At 37.9% G+C, this 21,028-nt stretch overlaps 1 protein-coding gene across 1 annotated transcript in view; it reads right to left on the bottom strand.

Annotated features, from left to right (window-relative positions):
- Positions 1 to 21,028, bottom strand: part of PDGFC (platelet derived growth factor C) — a 159,382-nt gene that overhangs the window by 25,058 nt on the left and 113,296 nt on the right. Inside the window, exon 3 of the mRNA XM_084768742.1 lies at positions 17,115 to 17,295. Coding sequence (XP_084624868.1) covers positions 17,115 to 17,295 — 181 coding nt within the window. The remainder of the gene's footprint in view (positions 1 to 17,114; positions 17,296 to 21,028) is intronic.

Genomic DNA, 21,028 nt, shown 5'->3' with positions numbered 1-21,028 from the left:
CCACTAAAATGGAATTGTATCACAGAGTCAGAATTCGGACAGGTAGCAAAAACCACCCATGGCAATGAAGAACACAAAATATATCTATGAAACATTACTGCACTCTCCACAAATACTTCTCAAAGAACTCTACTATCTGTTGATATAGAAAGATATGGCTTTTCAAGGGGAAGGATATGGCTTTTCAAGGGGAAGGATATGGCTTTTCAAAGGGAAGGATATGGCTTTTCAAGCAAAAAGAGTAACTTGTTCAACAGGATGATCTGTGTATCTAGTATAATCCACACTAGGATACAGATGATGAATTCCACAGCCACTGTGTTGTTCTCTTCTCTCCGTGGACAAATTACAGGCTTTAGGTAAGAGCCACAACAAAGAGAAGGTGGCGGGTGCTGTGAGGGGACTTGAATCATATAAGAACCACTGTGAGAACAGAGCAGAATGGTGCAGTCTGGACATCACAGCACTTGGGAAGCTAAAACAGAGTCACTGTGAATTTTAAGCCAATCTGGGCCATTAGAGAGACACAGTATGAAAAAATAAGAAAGCAAAATCCATCACATTCCTTAAAAAAAAAAAAAAGAAACAAAGCAATAAACTCAAAAGCACAACAACAACAACAACAACAACAACAAAAACCTAGTTATGGGCAGTGGGGTTGAGAGAGACAACTACAATAAAGAGATACATGTTTGACTGGAGTTTTAGGAATACAGAGTCACTTGCACAGCTTAGAAGGGCTGGAGACATTTACAAGGGTTTGGCAGAGTAGGGCATGCTTTTGACCTGGGAGCATGTGCATGGAGATTGCTCCGGATTAATGCAGGTTATGAGGCTGTAGAGAGACAGGAACTTGTGAGTACAAGCCTGCTATGTGTACTTAACTATAGACTCTAGATATAAACAGAGAGGTCAAGAAAGATGAGAGAATCTGAAGGCCATGAGCTGCCTTTCTAGCTGTAGGCAATGTGGGAACATATTCCACTGGAAAGAACACTCTGGTGGGAGCCACAGAATTTCCATTCGTGGGCAATCTTCCTCTCTTTGCCATATAGGAATCATCACACATCAACGGAGGAAACTGCCCTTGTCGCAGGCTACACTAACACCTCAGTTTTTCTCTCCAGTGACTTGACTGTAAGAGATTAAATAATAGTCAATAACATGAGTCTATACTAAAGGCACACTGATGACAACAGTTTGAGTTAAACCTCAGTACTAAAAACTCAGAAGAGTGAAAAGTTCTTATTGAATTTGAGCACTCATTCGATTTTATGGTGAAACCAACAGGCTTTTTTTTTAAAAAGTAATATGTGGGTGTTCTTGCTCATATGTGCACCCATGCTATGCCATAAGCATGAAGACATGAGGAAATCAGTATTCTCCTTCAGCCATGTAGGGACTAGACTTTGAACTCAGGTCATTGTGATTGGGAGAAATTGTCTTTAACCCTGAGACATCTCACCTCTCCTCAATAAGCTATATTTCTCCAAGCGGAAAAAAAAAAAAGCAATTCTAGATTTGAAGCACCCTTTGCTGCTAATTAATTAGCTTCCACAAAGCCTATCTGGATAAAATGATTAACCACATGAGACATTTGAAACTTTTGCTGCAAGTATGTACCTGCAGAGACATTTCATTTTAAAGATGGTGAACTAAATCTGATGATGGGACTGGGCACACAATAAATACTTCAAAACCATTGGCTGAAATGGTGATTTCTAAGTATCTTTGTAAAGATCTTTAGCGTTTTGGTTTCTGATGGTTTTGTGTATGTTATTATGGAAGTTTTTATATTGATGTCATAAGGACAGAAGTTTATGTACGAACCATGGAAAACCTGTGCTGCTGCTGCTGCTGCTGCTGCTGCTGCTGCTACTACTACTACTACTACTACTACTGAAAATCTGGGAAGTGGTTTATTCTGTTCCTATAACTTAAAGTTTAGGTTTATGTAACTGTTGACAGTGGGATAAGCTCTGTCTTTGAAAGGAAGAACACTGTGTAAGCCTGTATGAACTAGATAAAACTTCCTTTGAGCTCACTTCAGCTTAGTCTACATTCTGAAAGCATGTACCTACCATGCAGGCTAAAATGATTCAAACTCTAGGATGTGAATTTATTTGTGTATCTAATCAAATACAGTGTACAAAGAGAAAAATATATAACTCTTACACATATTACCAGAAAAAAAATAAAAAATATCAGATGGCATTGAGTTGAGATGCATACAACAAAGACAAGGTCTGCCATTCTTCACATGGCAACCCAGGACTCAGTTTTAACAGGATATGCATATGCTTTTGAGACAATTTAAATGAGAATTTTATGTAATAGTTCAGTGTTTCCTATGGTCTCCTATGGTTTTAACAGCATATAAGGAAAATAAATGTGTGTTTGCATTAAGCCATGTTTGTTGCTTCACCTGTATGCTTGTAGCCTTGGTGTAAAGACACAACTGAGAAAATAAGTGATGCTTGGTTGACATATTCTTTTGCCTTTTCTTTTATTCTTTAAAGTAGGACACATCTATGTTGGAAGGGCAGATTATACATTAGGAAGCAAAAACTGAAAACAACAACAACAACAACAACAACAACAACACTGCAAAGGCTACAGTCATCTGAAGTGCCATCTACTTAACTTTACTGTTGTAATTGCCCGCCCTCCCCAGCCCTGGCAGAAGAGCTTGATTGATGATGCCCACAACTTACTAAGCACTGCCAAGTAATACTCGGTTTCCTCAACCAGTTGACCGATGCTTGGTGATCCACACATTTTAGCCAAGTATTCATATCAGTAGTACATTTTACTGCTGTTATTAAACTAGTTAAACACAGTATAACCCAATCAAGTGTGTTCTTTGCTCCTTGAAAACTGGCGTGAACGGTTTGGATGAACTCCATACAAATAAGCTGCTACAAAATTTGGTATTAAATTCGGTATGAAAGATGTAACTGTAGAGTGTAGGAGCAAAGAGCCTCATAAAACGCTAAAGGGGTCCACGCACAAATTGCTTTCAAGTATATTGGAGTTCTCCTTTGTACTGAAAGAGAGCCAAGATGAAAGTGCCATAACTGAGGCATTATAGCTGTGATTCTTGGAAGAAAGAGAACAGAATTTAAGTTAACAAACTGTGCTTCTACAAAAGAAAGTCCCTGGCCCTAACTGAAGAGGAGTGAACTGGAACTAAGTGTTTATGATATGTGTCTCATTTTAATGGCTCTCCACTTGAACACTCAAGTCACCTCATGCACATCTCCAGGAGCTTCCTGAGTTGGCGACCAGTCAATTTCAAATGAAGAAACACATTTAGAGTGTGGTCCGCTACTTATTGTCTTTTACTTTGAAATTGCTTTGACTTTTACATATTATATACTTACATTTAATATGTAAATACTACCGCATACCAAACCTGTTGGAACCAAGTTATATAAATTTTTGTATGAGAAGTGATTTACTAAAGCTAAAGTCATCAATCAATCCTCGTGAAATGAAGGCATCTTAAGCAATCAGTTCTGAATCTTGACATTAGTTTAAAGCTATAGATTGTATCTTGAGCTCCTAGCATCCCAAAACTTCATTAATCTCTGTCTTGCAGGCAGAAAGGACTCATTCATGGATTTATGTACTGTGACTTTATGTTTCACACATTCACTTTGGATCTAACATCAAGAGGAGTGCTTTGTGGTATTATTTTTATCCTATAATCATTAATCTATTATAGGTGTTCTACTCTATGCTGCAAAAAATGCTCCCGTACCACACCACAGAATTTTAGATGAGCATATTTTTGAAGGCACCAAATTGATGGCAAAAAATTTCTATTGAACTAGTTGATATTGTAAAGCCTCTTTTGAACTAAAATGCAGCGTCCATATTCCAGAATGAACCATTTTTGAAACTATATGTTGACCAGATATATTTATTTATGAAAGATTTTTTCATATAGCCCTTTACTTATTACCTGCTATGGTGTTTTAAACTTTTCTTTTTTTTGAAGAAGAAGAAGAAGAAAGAATCAAGATGCGTAGGAGAGGAATTGCACAAATATCTCAGTCTCTGTTTCAAGTCTGTGTTATGCTACACCAGTATTCTTCAAAATACATAAATTCCATGCCAATATACGAAGAGCACAAGAAGATGGGAGGGAAAAGTGGTAGGGAGGAACTTGGGGGATAGGGTTGGAGTAGATTTGATCAAAACGTACAATATTCATGCGTGAAATTGAAAATAAATACAGATATTAAAAGAAAAACATGAAATTGTACAGGGTTGGAGTATAGTTCTGTACTTGAGTCCTTGTTTAGTACATACTTGAACTCCATCCGCAGAACAAAACAAATGTAACAGTAACGAATGAATGAATGCTTTGATTAATCAAGCCTACATCTTACCGATGACTGATAAAGCAAATAAGGAAATAAAAAATCAGCAATAAAGGACATCACAGAGAAAAGTCTAAGATTTATATCCCCGCTCCTCACCGTGCCTGTGTGTGTGTGGTGTCGGGGTTCCATACTGTAGCTAGGCTATCCAGCCACTCACTACGTAGTCATGGGTGGGCTCCCCACTCAGCCTACAGAGGTGCTGGGAGTACAGGTCTGTGCCACGATCATACCTACCTTTTGAAAAAGTCAAGGGCGTCTTAATGTTTTTTTAATTACTTTTGGTGTGCATTGTTATATCTGCATATGTGTCTGTGCTCTACCAATGTGCCACATTGTGCAGAAGCCAAAAGACAACATCAGATCCCCTGTACTGAAATGACAGATGGTTGCGAGCTGCCTGGTGGGTGCTGAGGAGAACCAAACTCAGGAGAGAGTAGACAACGCTTTTAGCCTCTCCATTCCCCAAAACTGAGAATTGTAAATTGAAAGTTGCGTTTCTTAAATTAATGCCTAACGAAGTTTGAAGGGAAGCAGGAGAAGTAGTGACGAATAACTGGAGCCCTTATAGTGAAATTAGCAAGTCCATTACGTAAGGAGACACACGAGATCCTAGGACGTCGGGAAAACAGCTTAAAATAGGTGGTAATTACACAGACTTTATCAAGGCCTTTAATTACACACTTTAGTGATGTGACATTTAACGGTGAATATTAAATTTCTTTTAGTGTTCTAAAGGCGGCTCTAAGGGACACATAGCACTCCAGCTAGAAATAAATCCTTTCCCTACAAAAGAGCAAGTCAAAAGGGGGGTCCCAGGAAGTCAAAGGGAAATAAATCTTTGGTAAACTTGGGGGCTCTTTGTGTTATACTTATCAGTAATGGGATTAGGGCAAACCAGAGCTTTGTCACTCATCGTAATCCACAGAGAAAGGAAAACACTTATGTCAGAAGGTTTGAGATGACTTGTAAGGACCTCATCCAGAGCCTGTGTCATCCACTTTAATACCTCCATTGGAAGTCAAGTCTGGGCAGGCAGCCTGCCTCATGCTTCAAGGTCTCACACAGCTTTCTCTGCAACTAATTACCTGTAATGCTGTTTCATTAACTTACACCAGGAGGAAAGTGACTTTTCTTTTTACCCAGTCAAAATGCTACCCTACTAGAAAAAAAAAACAAAACATTTCCTCCAAAGGAGTGCAAAATAATATTAATGCACAATTTCAGATGCAGTGCAGTGTTAAGGTGTTAAGCACTGCATAGATTTATTTGACAATGTTTTACCAATACCTACCTCAGAGTTTTATTTTAGAGCCTTGGATAATAATTGCCACTTTAAAGGATTTCTATTATTATTTTATTTTTTAAAAGAAGAACAAGAGGAAATCCCCCTCAGGAACAGTCATAGGGGAGGGGAATAAGGGGAAAATGGGAGGGAGGGAAGAATGGGAGGATACAAGGGATGGGATAACCATTGAGATGTAACAAGAATAAATTAATAAAAAAAAATTTAAAAATGATGAGAAAAAAAAAGAACAAGAAGAAGTTGAGGAAGAAGTCAATAGTGGCACAGGCCTTTAATCCCAGTACTCTAGAGGCAGAGGCCAGTGGATCTCTGAGAGTTCAGGCCAGTCTGGTCTACAGAGCTAGTTCCAGGAGAGCCAGGGCTATTACATAAAGACTTGTCTCATAACAATTAAAACAAAAACAAAAAGAGCAAAATATCTAAATCATAAGTATTTGCTTTCTTAAAGAATGTGCCTTGGAAATACTTAAATTAGACCACACAGCATTTTAATTCGAGCTATAACATCCTTAACCACTTAATAAACTACATGCAATGGTACAAGGATGTTTATTAGCCAGGCACTGATTACCTTACCATACCTTACCAAATGGAAAAAAAGCTAGGGTTTATTTTTTAAAGTAAGATAAGTAAAGATAAGAAAAAAGATGGAAGAGGAAGGAAAATAGAAAAAAGGAAAGAGAGAAGGAAAGAGGGAGAATAAGGACAAAGAATGAAGATTGAAAAGCAAAGAGGAAAGACAAACATCAGAACTTCCATTACAAGGCCTAGCATTTGCTTTGGTCTGTGCCACTCTTTTCCACATGACCCAACAACATGCACACTTTATAATATTATTATGTCTTGCCACACTGTAGGTGGATTGAAATAATAAACTTAAAAAATATTTGCTGGTACTCGCTGCTGGACTCCAGGTGAGAGTGGTATGGAAGAATGGGGGGATGGGAGGAGCCAGAGGGTTCAGGAACCCTGCAAGGAGTCCATCAAGACTGGCAGATCTGGACCGGGGGGGGGGGGGGGGCTGCACAAACTGCTGTACCAACCAAGGACAATGCATGTAGTAAACCTAGAACCCCTGTTCAGATCCAGCCAGTGGCAGCTCATTCTCCACAGTTATGGGGAGAGTGGGGACTGCCCCTGAAATGAACTCTGGTGCCCCCAATTTGCAGGCTATCTGGATGAGACCAGATGGGCTGTGGTCATATGGTGGGGTAGAAGGTCCCCTTCTGTCAGAGGCCTAGGGGAAGGAATAGGGCAAAAGAGGGATGGAGGGGAGACCGGGAAGATACAAGTGATGGAATAACAATCTGAATGTAATTTGAATAAATTATAAAAAATTTATTTACTGTTTGTGACCTAATAGACACAGTGACATACCTAAAACTTCTTTGATGAGCATTTACAATGCATTCACTTGCCAAAATTGTCTTCTTTATGAGTATGAAATGCTAATTGCACTTACTTTTTAAATTTTGATAAAAAACTAGAGAAGGACATAAAAATTGAGTATATGTGTGTGTGTGTATGAGTTCATGTGAATTTGAAGTCATCTTAACACATTAATACATGAATAGCACTACTGAAATAGACAAATAATTGTAGACTGAAAGCTGACAAGGCTTTTCAATTGTATGGATCACAAGGTGAGTAATCTTGTTATGCCTACCACAGTTAATGAGCAAAGTACGATCAGTATCCTAGCGGGGCTGGCTAGAAAGCAGGTAGCAATTAACTAAGGTGTACAGCTCTTTGAGGTTGCTTTGCAGGCAAACCTCTAAAGTAGTCCAGGGATAAAACAGCAATCTTTGGTTGGGCCAAGCAACTGAACTCATCAAACACAGCTGAGCTTCTGATGAGACAGGTCAAAATCCTCTGTTAAATGGTAAACACACTAAAGGGAAACGTGCCACTCCTGAAGAGAGATGATGACTTCATGCATCTATACACAGGTCTCTATATTCCCCAGTTTTTGTCACCAAATCAAAAAGCAGCTCTTCCTTCTCCATCCCTAGCCACCCTGTCCCTATGAGCTCAAAAGAAAGGCATTTAAGCAAGATTCTTATCTCAATAGTTACAGAGAAACACTCATAAGTCTAAGAAAAACACAAATGGGCAAGTGAAATAATCCAGGATATAAAAATTGCATTCAACAAAGAGAAATAGTAAATAAAATGAAACACAAAATGAAATATTCAATAAGTCTAATTAAAAATCCTCAGTGGGTTTTAACAACACAATAGATCACACAGAAGACGGAACATTAGAATTTCAAGATGAAAAAAAAAAAGAAAGAAAGAAAGAAAGAAACTGGATCAACCATGGAAAATGATAATTGTTATTATCCCTCATGCCTAATGAAGAGAATGTTCAGGTGCACTGGTGTAGGCTCAGTTTTCTTAACCAATATATTTTATTACAACTTATTAACCGAGCATATGTCACTTATAACCTGACTAACCAAAACACTAGGAAAAGAGGATTAAGGAACACAGTAACAAAACCGTAAGGATATCAGTTCCGAGGAATGATTGTCCTGGTGTAATCAGCAGGATTTCTTCTGCTGGACCCTAGAGTAACCAGAACTTCAGCAGGAGCCAGAGCCCCGAAGCCTTCCCTCAAGCAGTTCTCTCTAGGAGCAACACATAGCGGAGCGATGAACAGCCAAAACTATCCCAAGTCTCCAAAAACCCCGCCTCCAGTTCTGGGCTCATTTATATATCTCCTCCCAGAGTCTGTTCACAGAATCTTTTCAGCTGGCAACAATCAAGCTCCCACACGAGGTGGTTGGTCATCTAGTGAATTAACCTCACCTGTTCTCTCACAAGACCATTCTGATCCCACACTTGGGATTATAAAAAACAGGTTTATATCTCCTTCACACTGGAATATCATCAATAGACAGAATATGTAAATTGTGGGGATTGAAGAAAAAGAATTATAGGTCAAAGGCATATAAAACACACCTTCAAAGAAATTATAGAATAAAACTCCCCAAATCTAGGGATGGGGGTGGGTTGGGCAGAAAATGCCCAGTCAGGTACGAGGGGCATATGAAACACCAAAAGGAAAGAATCAGATAGCACACTCTAGAAGTCATATTAATATGTGATGGAATAAAACTTGAAATGAATACTGGAAGAAATACAAAGTCCACAAACTATTCAGCATGAACAATGTGCTATTGAATGATGAAACAGTAATTGGAGAAATAAATAAGAGAATAAAATAATTCTTGGGATTAAATGAAACAACAACATCTAGGTTTCAATGCAAGTAGTCAGAAGGGCAAGATTTGTAAATCCAAGTGCCTACATAAAAACATCAGAGAGATCACAGATAAATAACTCATTGATTGTCTCAAGAGTTTGGAAAAAACAAAACAAAACAAAACAAAACAAAACAAATAATAATGTATGGAAAGAAATTCTAAAAATAAGGGCAGAAATATAAAAAATTGTAAAGAATCAATGAAACATAGAGTTAGTTTCTTTTTAACAATAAATGAAAATTTAAAATCCTTAGGTAGATTAACTAAAAGAAAGATAAAAAAAAACTCCTACTGAGGGAGAATCAGTCTTTTGGGGGATGAAACCCTTCCTAGATTTTCTACTCCCAAAAGATCAGCCCTAAACACTTGTACATACAAATAACACTAAATGGGCTCTGTAGGTGTGTAGCTGTATGTGTGTGTGTGTGTGTGTGTGTGTGTGTGTGTGTGTGTGTGTATGAGAGAGAGAGAGAGAGAGAGAGAGAGAGAGAGAGAGAGAGAGAGAGAGGCAGACAGACAGACAGAGAGAGACAGACGGAGAGTCAGAGAGACTCAGAGGGACAGAGACAGAGACAGAAAAAGACAGAGACACAGAATATAAAGATGAAAGAAAAGAGGCCATAAAACTGACAAGGAGTGGAAAATATGAAGAGAACTTAGAATGGGGTGAGGGTGGGGTGGAAATGATGTAAATATAGCAACTATATATAAATTCTCAAAAAAATAAGCATAAAATAATAAATTCAGCAAAAGTTAAATGTAATTACAAAATACGAAGAAATTAAGGAATGTCTCCTTTGTCTGATTGTATCAAAGTATGTCTTCCCATAGTGGAGTAAGAGAGTATCTGTTCTAGAACTGTGCTGTGTGCAACATCTGTGAAGAACCAGGCAACTGTTGAGCAGGAAAGAAGGCAGAGGGTAATCCATCATAGCACCACGACTAACAGATACTGACAGTTGACAAATTGATAGTCCTGAATATGCAACTTAGGAAAGTTGGGGCACACAGACAAGTGGCATGATCTGAAACATATCCATATAGTTCTGTGAGAAAGGCCCACCCTTTCTGCACCTCTGAACAACAAAGAGATAGCACATGGCCTACTAGATATTAAATACATTTACAGTCTCAGAGCCTAGTCAAAAATAACCTTGATTGTTAGGTTATAAGAACATGTCTCCAGCATTGTTATAAAACTGCTCAATTTATATGTTATAGCCATTGTCCCATGCTTCCACCCAAGGCTACAGCAACAGATCAGGGCCAGGTACAGCTCCTTGCAACAGCATCCTAAGCATGGACAATGAAAAGACAAGTGGTACCACGCCTAGAACAAAGGAGAATATCTGATAGTGACAATATGCAAGAGTGAGAAGCAATGAGCTCCTCATAGGTGCTTATCACATGTTTGATCAAGTTCATGCTGGGTCATTCTGGAAGCTTTTATTCCTGTGACTGTTTAGTCTTGCTTTCAGTATTGTGACGTTCTTTGCCTCTCGATAATCCCTCTACTATTACTTAAATTGTTCCAAATCACTTACATGACAAATTATGTACGTATATAGATTTTTTTCCTTTAAGTACGATAGAGGCAAGGTACTAGAGATTTGGGGAAATATTACATATTTAATTTTCCCAAAATACTTTATCAAACACTTTCAATAAAGTTTATTGAAATAATTCATGTGATACTTGGAGAGGTAGCAAAGTGGGTGACATGTTTACCTTCCAACAATAAAACCTGGGTTCTATCCTCCTAAGCATCATCATCACCAGCCACAAACCACAGCACCCCACTAAGCATGTTGGCATGCCTAGAATCTTGCTATGGAAGAAGTTCAGAGGAGAATCATTGGGGCTTTCTAGGGACCAGCCTGGACTACCTGGCAAGGTCCAGGGTGCTGAGAAACTATCTCAGGGAAAGGAGGTGTCATTTCTGAGTAGACACATGTGAGATTGTACTTTGGTCTTTATATTCAGGGCATGCAGAGCTCGTGAATGTGCTTGTACACACACATGGACACACACACACACACACACACACACACACACACACACACACACACACACACAAACACACACCCCACAATCTACCAAGTCTAGATTCTGAACTAACACCAGTTTTTTTAAATCTTTTGTGGTCTTAAGTGCACAATGTCGATTTTTGAAACCCAAAGCTCCAATTGTTCAAGATTTTTGCTTAAAGCTCCCTTCAAATGTCTATCTGCCTTCCGCATTTACTGCAGGATGAGTTCTGGCTATTTTCTCTAAACAGTAAATGTGAAGCTCCTCAGAAGGCATGAAAATAACTGCAAAAATGACAGAGGTAGAATCCTGTCTTACACAGAACACTGCCCATAGGGGGAAGTGAAACAGAAAACAGAGTAAACTGCTCTTAGTGCAGTAAAATACCGTCACCTCATGACTTCTCTTCTAAATACACAAAACTGTGTGTATTTTAATAAGAATCTATTCCTTTGACAAGTGCTTCTGATGACTGGACACCCACTGCTTGTAATGCCCTCAAGGTTCTCAGTCTAACCAAAATCTCTAAGACCACCACCATTTTCTCTATTCTTTGTCCATGCAAATAATAACTTATTTCAAAAGCAAGTTCCATATAAACTGTCACTGCTTATGTTAGCTTAACGGGGTAATGTGGGCATGTGAGGCAATTGTTAAGATTTAACATTTTGGAGAATATAGGTCATACCCAGCCACTATGAACATCCTTGCAGCATCTACGTGTAGGTATCCCTCCAAGGTGCATGCTGTTTTTATCTTAAGTAAAAAAAAAAATTAATTTCACTTTTTTCCACTCAAGGCTTCCTTAAGAATGAACTGGGGTTTTAGAGCAGACTTCTTTCTTCGGAACATTGACATGAAGTATCCAGGGGCGCAGCCGGAAGGAAGAGACAGCAGTTTGCCTCCTTCTCCCCCCCAACTCCAGTATCCACTAAGCTGCTTTGTTCTCGCCCTGCACAATTAATAACTGTCTTGGTAATCAGTCATGCATTCCGCAATGGCACCTCAGGCACCAAGTGTCCTTCCAACCCCTCTCCACAGAAGGAACTACCGTGATGGCTGTGCACTGACTTAACTGCAGACAAGTCATTTACAACGTCAGTGTGAAAGAAAACAACTGACTCAGTGACACTGCTTTTTTTTTTTTCATTTAGAGGGAACTGCACTAGTTTGTTTTCTTTTTATATAATTCAACTAACAAAGATATCAATAACTTCTGTATTCCAGCAAGTGTTATTGAATTCACTTATAAAGGAGTAACTCATTTTTTTTTTAAATAGGACAAAGTTGACAGAAACTTAAAGGAATATAGTCTGTAGTGGATATGAGTGATGTGCCCCATTCATTCTCTTTCTCACGGTCATCCACATGCGCCAGCATTAAATAAAATGGTGGCAACACATGGGAGTCAGATGCTACGCTAACAACAGCATCAAGTTCTCTGAATCTAGACGGTCCCCACCAAATGGAAAAAGAGAGTAAATAAAGTTGCTAGAAGTAGTATCTTATTACTTCTTAGTATCTTCAAAACAGTTAAAAATGGGATACAATAAAATTATTTAAAGAAGTTTAATTTTAGTGCAATAATTATTTAAAATACTCTAGCCTACTGGAAGGAGAAAAATAAAACCCTTACATTTCATAAATATTGAAAACATTTTATACATAGCACTATACTAAAAAAAAAATTGTTCTACATATTAAGAAAAGGAAAACTCCTGAAGAGCATCAAACCTGAATTTGTACATCATTACTATAAAAACTCAGATATGTTTTGTTAAACAGTTTCCTAATAAAAATGAGAAGTAAAAATTTAAACAGATATTTTAATAATGGATGAAAAGTCATTCTGGTTAGCCTTTGTCTGCCCCTTAGGATTTTAAATAATAGTGTTTATGCTAAACTACAGAGTAGGGCATCTCTAACCTAATACAAATTACCCCAACATTAAACAACGACTTTTCTCTCTAAGAGATCTGAAGTGTGTTCTGGGCTCTCGCTGTGTGTGGCCTTCGGAGGGAAACAAGGTCGCACTGTTTCCAGTTTTGCTTAAACAATCTCTCACTGCTAATCTACCAGGGTATGTGTGTGAGCTATGATCCCTCCCTTCTGTTTCTCTTTGCTCATCATAAAGGAGAAAAAATATCAAAGACACTATTAACTTCTTGAGAACAATCATAAAACTTAATATGTCATTTATTATCAAATTTATACAGATTTATCTTTCATTATTTGTCAATGAGTCATGACCAGAAAATCATATTTTCATAAATAATTATGTAAAATATCATTAAAATGTTAAAATTGAAGCCTATGTTGTAATTTTTAAAAACTATTACTCATTATAGAATTATGTCAAGTCTCCCAATGGTAGTTTTAAAAGTAAGCCTAGCTAATGACACCAGTTTAACATAGCAAATGGAGAAAAAGATTTAATTTGTCTAATTCCATGATATTTGGGAGTCCACAAATTTTGTTTCAGCTTTTCAACAATATGAAGAAAACTGTATTTATAAGATATGAAATATTCCTTAACATTGCTTTATTTAAATTAACTCAGCACCCCTCGCTTAGTCGTATGGGTAAATCATCTTACAACCATGTACACAATTTCTCAATGGGCATGTGTGAACAAAAAGGATATGCTTGTGAGAAAAAAATTTGCCATGACATTGTAATCAAAACCACAGAGAGCTTATAGCAGAGCAGAACTTGATGCCCATCTTATCTTACTAATAAAATTACAGAGTGAACTCCTTACTTACAAAATATAACCCAGTTTAGAGTGGGTTTTTTGTTGTTGTTTTTGTTCGTTTGTTTGTTTGTTTATAGTTTGAGTTTTAAAAACCATTCCCTGACTTAGGCTTTCTGTGTCGGGTAGATAGAAAATATTCAGTAAATCGATTACCAAAAGCTGATACGGATCGTTATATAGATATTTTCATAAACAATTGGTTTAAAATGGAAAATGTGTACTTAAGGTCAAAGACTATAGTGGATACTTCATTAACTCCTCACTCAGAGTAAGAGAACCTGGACCACAGATCACATCGCAGGCCAGTTGTGTCCTTAGTGCCACAGACTAACATATGAGCTTCTGAAGAACGCGTGACATCCTTCCTATTACTCTGGTTACTACTTAGTGTGTCTTCCCTATATTTCAGCTGCTACAAAGGTAACACACAGACAATGGTACCCCACTCGGGTCTTAAACAAGTCTGGGAGAAAATGGCTGGATTTCTAGAAAAATCTTAATGAGCAGCTGCAGTGTGAATGGCGTTCAGCAAGGCCTGTGCAGCCAACCTCGGTACAGGAAGCTGCTTGTCTACCAAGGCCTGCTGTTCATGCTATTTATATCGTTACAAAACGAGGAAGCATTGTGGTTAGTACCCCTACAGGTCCTGCTTTGCAGCTGTGAGTTTGCTATCAGTCTGATCATTGCCTATAGGGAAGTGGGGATGCCAGTAAGAAAGTTCATCTATGACAGAGAGAAACAAATGTAAGAGGCATGGCATATAAGGGGCAATTGCCCCTGAGCAAATACCATAGGATCCTTTAAGTCCCCTCCCCAAGGAGCACACTTTTTTCTTTCAGGCTTTCGTTTATCTGATTCACAACTAAGCCTGATGGATTGTTGCTTGGTCAGTGTTAATGCATGCGTGGGTGAGGGGAGGGAGGGGGCATTTTACAGCATACAGTGATAATTCAAGACACTCTGCCAGCCTTGAAAGCATCACCGCTTGTCAGAGTTTCAGTCATCAAAACCCATTATTACTGAGAGTGGAAGGGATGTATTTATAAGTAAGGAGTGAGGGTTGCACAAAGCCGAAAGGGTAAGGCAAGAAGTGACAGGTCAACCACAAAAGTAAATGCAAACACAAATGAGCCAAAGTTTGTGGAATTGGAACAAAAGCAATTTTCTGACATCACCAAGGTATACTTCTTCAGAAATATAGGACCCTGCATTCCTATGTTCACATTTCTTGTTTATTTCATCCTACAGCCTGCTGTTTCCTAAAGAGTGTTAGAGACACTACAGTCACATTAAGAACTCCCAATAAAGCCGGGCGGGGTGGCGCATGCCTTTAATCCCAGCACTCGGGAAGCAGAGGCAGGCAGATCGCTGTGAATTCGAGGCCAGCATGGTCTACAAAGTGAGTCCAGGACAGCCAAGGCTAACACAGAGAGAACCTGTCTCGAAAAACAAAACAAAACAAAACAAAAAAAAAAAAAAGAACTCCCTATAAATACTTGAATTTTCAGTCATATACTTTGGTTATAAGAACTTCTTCAGCAGGATCCACTGACACGTGTGTTGTGTGTCTGTGAATATGTATAAGCATCAGCAGCTGTGTGCTGCGGTACAGGGCCAAACCAGCCTGCTGAAAGTTCCAGCACTCCTAAGATTATTCGAGACATGCCCCATGTCATTGCACTTTGATGCATAACTTGCAATTTACAAGTAACTTGCCCACACGGCAACCAAGGTACTAGGTTAAGTTTGTGTCAATATTTTCATCACAGGAATTACATCCAGTGCACAATTAAACGGTCTGATGAGCTATGCATGCAGCTTTTGTATGCCGTCTTCAGTTCCTATTGTATCTCCCTACCAGGATGCCCAACTGTGGCTACTCAACTGACCTGAACTGGGAAAAAGATATTATTAAAATAAGAAAATTTTTTCTGAAGAGTAACAAAGGAAATACAATGAAATCTAAGATGGGAACAACTTTAAGAATGCAATATCATTCAAGTATCTTTGATAATCTGAAATAAGGTTACTCCAGATTCACAGTACGAATCCAGAACATTTTAGGATGTCTATTTTATCAATCACATGCTACAAAGGGTTCCATCACTAAGCAGTCTGTTTCAACATCAGCTTGCGTTCTATGATTCCTTTTCCGCTGTCTTATCAATCAATACTTAAAATTTCTCCATCTCACCAGTGATGTACATTGTAGTACGTAATGAACAGTCAGTTCTTTAAATTATTTTGCTTAACAATACAATATAAATATATGAAGTTATATAGTATTAGGCGTATACAAACAACATATAAAAATAAAGCTTGGATGATGAAGAAATGGTACTATATTAAGTATAAAATAATTTTAAAAGCACATAAAACATTGCTTTTTAAAAGTGATAAATACATAACTTAGGTAAAATAATATTGATTATAAATAGTGCTGGTTTCCAGTTCTTCATTACACCCACCCCTAAATCTACACATAAAATTGAAACTAAGTAACAGAGCATTAAGTAATTTATACTCAAAATGTATATCTGTAAACTGACAGTATTCCTAGTAAAATACATAAATACATCATACAGCCAAAAGTCATACAGAATGTTAGGAATTGCAATCGTATTTCATTATTTTATATGAGTCACACAAGAATCAGTTCAAAGGGGATTACAAAATTAAACTTCTATGGTGATCTTTAAATGATAAAAGAGTGAGAAATGACACATCTCTTCTATTCTTCTCAAGAGAAAAATCGGTCATTTTCCATCAATGCTGAGCTATTGGCCAATGAGCCAGACCTGAGAAGCATGCTGTCTTCTTTGTTTTTGCCATGTATATATGGGTATGAAAATATGTGTATATGAGAACCCAGAGGCCAGACATAAACTTCATGTTTGCCTCAGGAGGTTTCTGCTTGAATTTTATAGCAGGATCTCTCACTGGGCAGGAACTCACCACCTAGGCTAGGCTGGCTGGTCAGAGATCCACCCCCATATGCCTTTCTCTGATTTCTGAGAGCTTGAAGTCTTAAAAATGAGTTCTGGAGAACAAAATCAGACCCTCATTTGTTCAGGGTAAGCACTTTATTCCGAGCCATCTCTCCAGGCTGCTGCCTTCTTATAACTGTAGAAGCTTCACACTTCATTTTACTAGATTGATAAGGTACTTGGTATTTCTAAAATCTACAAAGAAAATGCTTACATTGATCGTCACATTTATTATGAGACCTTTGTGGTTAAAAATATTCCAAACTAGAATGGTTTCTCGTGTTTGGTGTTCTGATTCTCGTCTTTAAAAGAGGAATTCCAGCTAAAAGAAAAAAAAATAGATGACCCAGCGAAGGAAGGAGGATCTCAAAGGTGTACTTACTGGCATGACAATACTGTAGTGGATGCAGAATCCAGGCTCAGAAGGAAAGTACTCATCGGATACAAATCTTATCCTGATATGGTTTCCTTTAGAAGTCTGCTTTCCTGGCACAGTCCCAGAACCACACCAGCGTCCTAAAACACTTCCATCACTGGGCTCCTCAACTTCTACAAAATCATACCTGTGAGGAGGCAAAGGGGGCAGAGACGGACATCATTGCTTATCTGGGCAACGGCAAGTTTATGTGCGCAACGCATCTGTGGAGCAAATCATTGGGATCCCTGAATGGAGAGATCATTCGATGCAAAAGTTCAAGACAACCAGAAATGAAGACCCAGTTGAAAAAATAGGAGACTTTTTCAAGGCCTTCAGATATGATATAAACAAACTCAAGACTGATCAAACATTTAAAACTTAAATATTTTACATATGGTAAAATTATATGACTTTCAATATATGAATTATTCATTTCCTATCTTAATTCCTACCATTATTGTCCAATTTTCCTAGTTATAAAAAGATGGGGCTGGAGAGAATGCTCAGTGGTTAAGAGCACCGTCTGCTCTTCCAGAGGTCCTGAGTTCAATTCCCAGAAACCACATGGTGGCTCACAACCATCTATAATGTAATCTGATACCCTCTTCTGCAGATAAAGCACTCATATGCAATAAATGAAATAAATAAATCTTTTTTTTAAAAAGATGTATTTTGCTTAGAAGTTTACCAGCAGCTACTAATTTAGAAAAACATAGTACTGAGAATACTACTATTTATCAAGTAGAAGCAAAGTACCAGCTACTTATTTTTATTTTTTAAGCAGTTGACAACATTCAATTAGGTACCAACCCACATTATTTCCTCATGGATCACTTTGCTATTATTTCAGCTTTTCTTTTTTGCTTCTTAGGCTGGACATTGGGTCTAACACATGATGAGTAAGTAAAGTTGGGAAATAAATCCCCAGCTTTACTTGACTATTTTAAAAAATTAACAATTGCACTTATAAATAAGTGATAGCTTCTCTGAATTGAATCTCAAAATAGAAAAGAAAATTACAAAAGTTTTAATGAGAGAGAAGTATGCCATGTTTGAAATTTTATTGATAGATTTTTAAAACATAATGTAGTATATATACATTAGATAAAATCAAAACCAACATTTTACATATTAGATATAAAGAAAAATTGTTAATAAAAACAGTATATAGACTAACTATAGTTATGAATCTTCCCTTTAAGGAATGCAAGAACATTCTTCAGCTTCATTTTTCTCACATAAACTGAGAAACTAAGATCCTTTAAAACAACAATATACACCGCATTAAAGAATTCCTGGCACTGAGCTCCTACTTAATAAAGCTTGCTCCAGCTCCAGGCAGCACCATGCCCACCTCCATACACTATGTTTTAAGATATACTGGAGAGTTTAAAAGCAAAAAAAGAGAAAACTTTCCATATTGAAAGAAGACAATGTTTATGCCATGTCATATACCAAATCCAGGGCTTTAGGAATATGGGCTCAAGCCAGCCAGGACTCATTTCAGCAGTTTAGAGGGATGGATGCTGGAGTCCATGTTGAGGTGGCAAGAGTAGACAGTGATAAGTAGAACAGACTAATTACTAAATATCAGTGTTTAAAGAGTTAGTTTTATCATGTCCATCTCAAAACTGTCTGCACAGGAAACAAAGTTCCTACTTGAGGACCCTCGGTTGTGTTTGGGGAAGTAAACCAGTCGAACTGGCTTCCTACCACTCCTTACACTGGCATATACGTGTATCATGATACAAGGAGGACCTATCACTTCCTTGGGCTCAGGATTCATAAATCAGATGGTAAGGCCGCTAATGGAAGTGCTCTGTGGAATGCCGGAAGAGCAAGGGCAATTTTGCACAGCTAGATTAGGGTCCCGTTACAAAGGACTTAATATCTGGGCTGTGAGTGAGTGTTGATTGCCTGACCCGCAGTGAGAAGGGAGGGAAATGGAAATGCACTCTAGCAAGAAGCACAATAGAAAAGGTAATATAAGAGGAAAGGGGCCAGGCATGGTCAACCATGAATAGCGGGTGACAAACAAAGAAAATGACGCAGACCAACCTGGGGAAAAAAAATAGGTGTAGGCACTCAGAGCTTGGTATTTCATACCCAGTTGTCAGAATTTTACTTGTCAGACAATCTCATGACCAGAAGTGGGTATGGCTTTAATAAGCCCTATTCTTCTTTAAAATATTTAATTCAATACATTAAAAAGGTGGTGTTTTCATGAGTTCCTGATTTAATTTAAAATTTGAAGATCTGGTAATACTGGCTTTTTTTATTCTGATGTGATTCTTAAGGGCTGTGGAATGGTACCAGTTCCAGGACATGAAGTGTTCTTGTTCACCTGTGTCTGTCCTCGTACCTGTAGGCCAAGCACACAGTAGAGGCCTGATAGTCTCGGGAAGAGAATAGGCACGTGTGCTCTTGAACCTCAGAAGGATTGCAGTTAGGGGTTTGATGGAAATAGCCAAAGATGAGACATGCTATTTTTAAAGAGTCTTAGACTTAGGGATCACCTCTCCGTGTATTTTAAATATGCGGGTCTCGTGTCTCTGTTGTAATTGACACAGTTATGCATGTGGGTTTGTCATCTTTGCATACAGCACAGCCAAGGACTGGAACAGAACCACAGTCACCACCTAGGAAATTCAAGGAAACAACATTTCAGAGGTATGTATCAAGAAAAGGTCCTTTAAAAAGGAACCTGTGAGCAGACGGAATCTGGGACACCATCTTGAGTGGCAACACAAAAGCTGGAGGAAGCCAGAAGAGTAAATTGTCACCAGAAGCAGAAGCTGTCACCAGCACAAAATCCTCAAAGAAATTAAAAATTACACAAGTCGCTTACTGGATTTGACAGTCACAAATCCATTTCAACTAGTAAAACTGAGAAGGATACATTGTGTTAAACAGTTTCTTCTGACCATTTTCAGAGTAACTTTCAAATTGTTAGAATACAGTTAAAAAAAAAACAAGTAAACAACTTCTGTAGCTACTTTCATTAAGTTTAATTTTCACTTATGTTAAAAAATAAATAGCATATATGCTTACTTGTTTGGTAATTTCTTTTAAAAATATTTTAAGAGAGTTTATTGAAGCACAAGGAAATATTGAGGTTATAAACGTTAAGGCCTTATAATGAACTGACTATGTCTTGGGTTGAGTGTTTGTCTAACAGGGGTAAGAGAAGTGGGAGGCTGACGCCTAGAACTGCAAAAATCAAACAACAAAAAGTCTTAATTCCAGCCTTGCCTAATTTACATATACACACCTACTATTATGAAAATTCGGGAAGGGTGTTGAGTCCCTTATGATTTCATGAAGGCTTTCTAATGAATATGGTGCCAGATTTAAAACAAATTCCGGATTTATGGCCAGACACAGGCAGTTCACCATGCCCTGCTAGGCACATCTGAAGTTTTGTTCACCAGTGGTTTTAAAGGAGCTTTATTGTTTTACACTTTGTGGGAATGAAACAAATATGTAAAATGTATACTGTGTCTATGCAACAGAAAATTTTAATATAAACTACTAGTTGCACCATAGTAAATTAGGCACTTCAGGGTTTTGATTCCCAGAGCTGTTATCATACAATAATATAATTATGAAATTTTCCCAATGATTCTAACTTTCAGACTCCTGTCTTCCTATCTAATAACCAGGGAGGCACCTAGTAAACTTAAAAATATCAAGAAAACAATTATGTATTGAGACCCATATTTTCCTTCTTAGGAGAACAACAAATATTCTTGGGAAATGATGTGGCTATCAACATAGTTTTGTTTAAAAATTTGCCCTGAAGATCAACGTGAGCAGATTATGCATGAGGATATCTCTCAGTCACATAGCACTTGCCTCCTTGCAGTAGGTCCTGGATC

The sequence above is a fragment of the Acomys minous genome (assembly GCF_964271855.1).
Source record: "Acomys minous genome assembly, chromosome: 19".
In the NCBI taxonomy this organism is placed as follows: domain Eukaryota; kingdom Metazoa; phylum Chordata; class Mammalia; order Rodentia; family Muridae; genus Acomys; species Acomys minous.
Note: the sequence above shows the minus strand (reverse complement) of the source record. Positions and strands in the feature narration are given on the sequence as shown.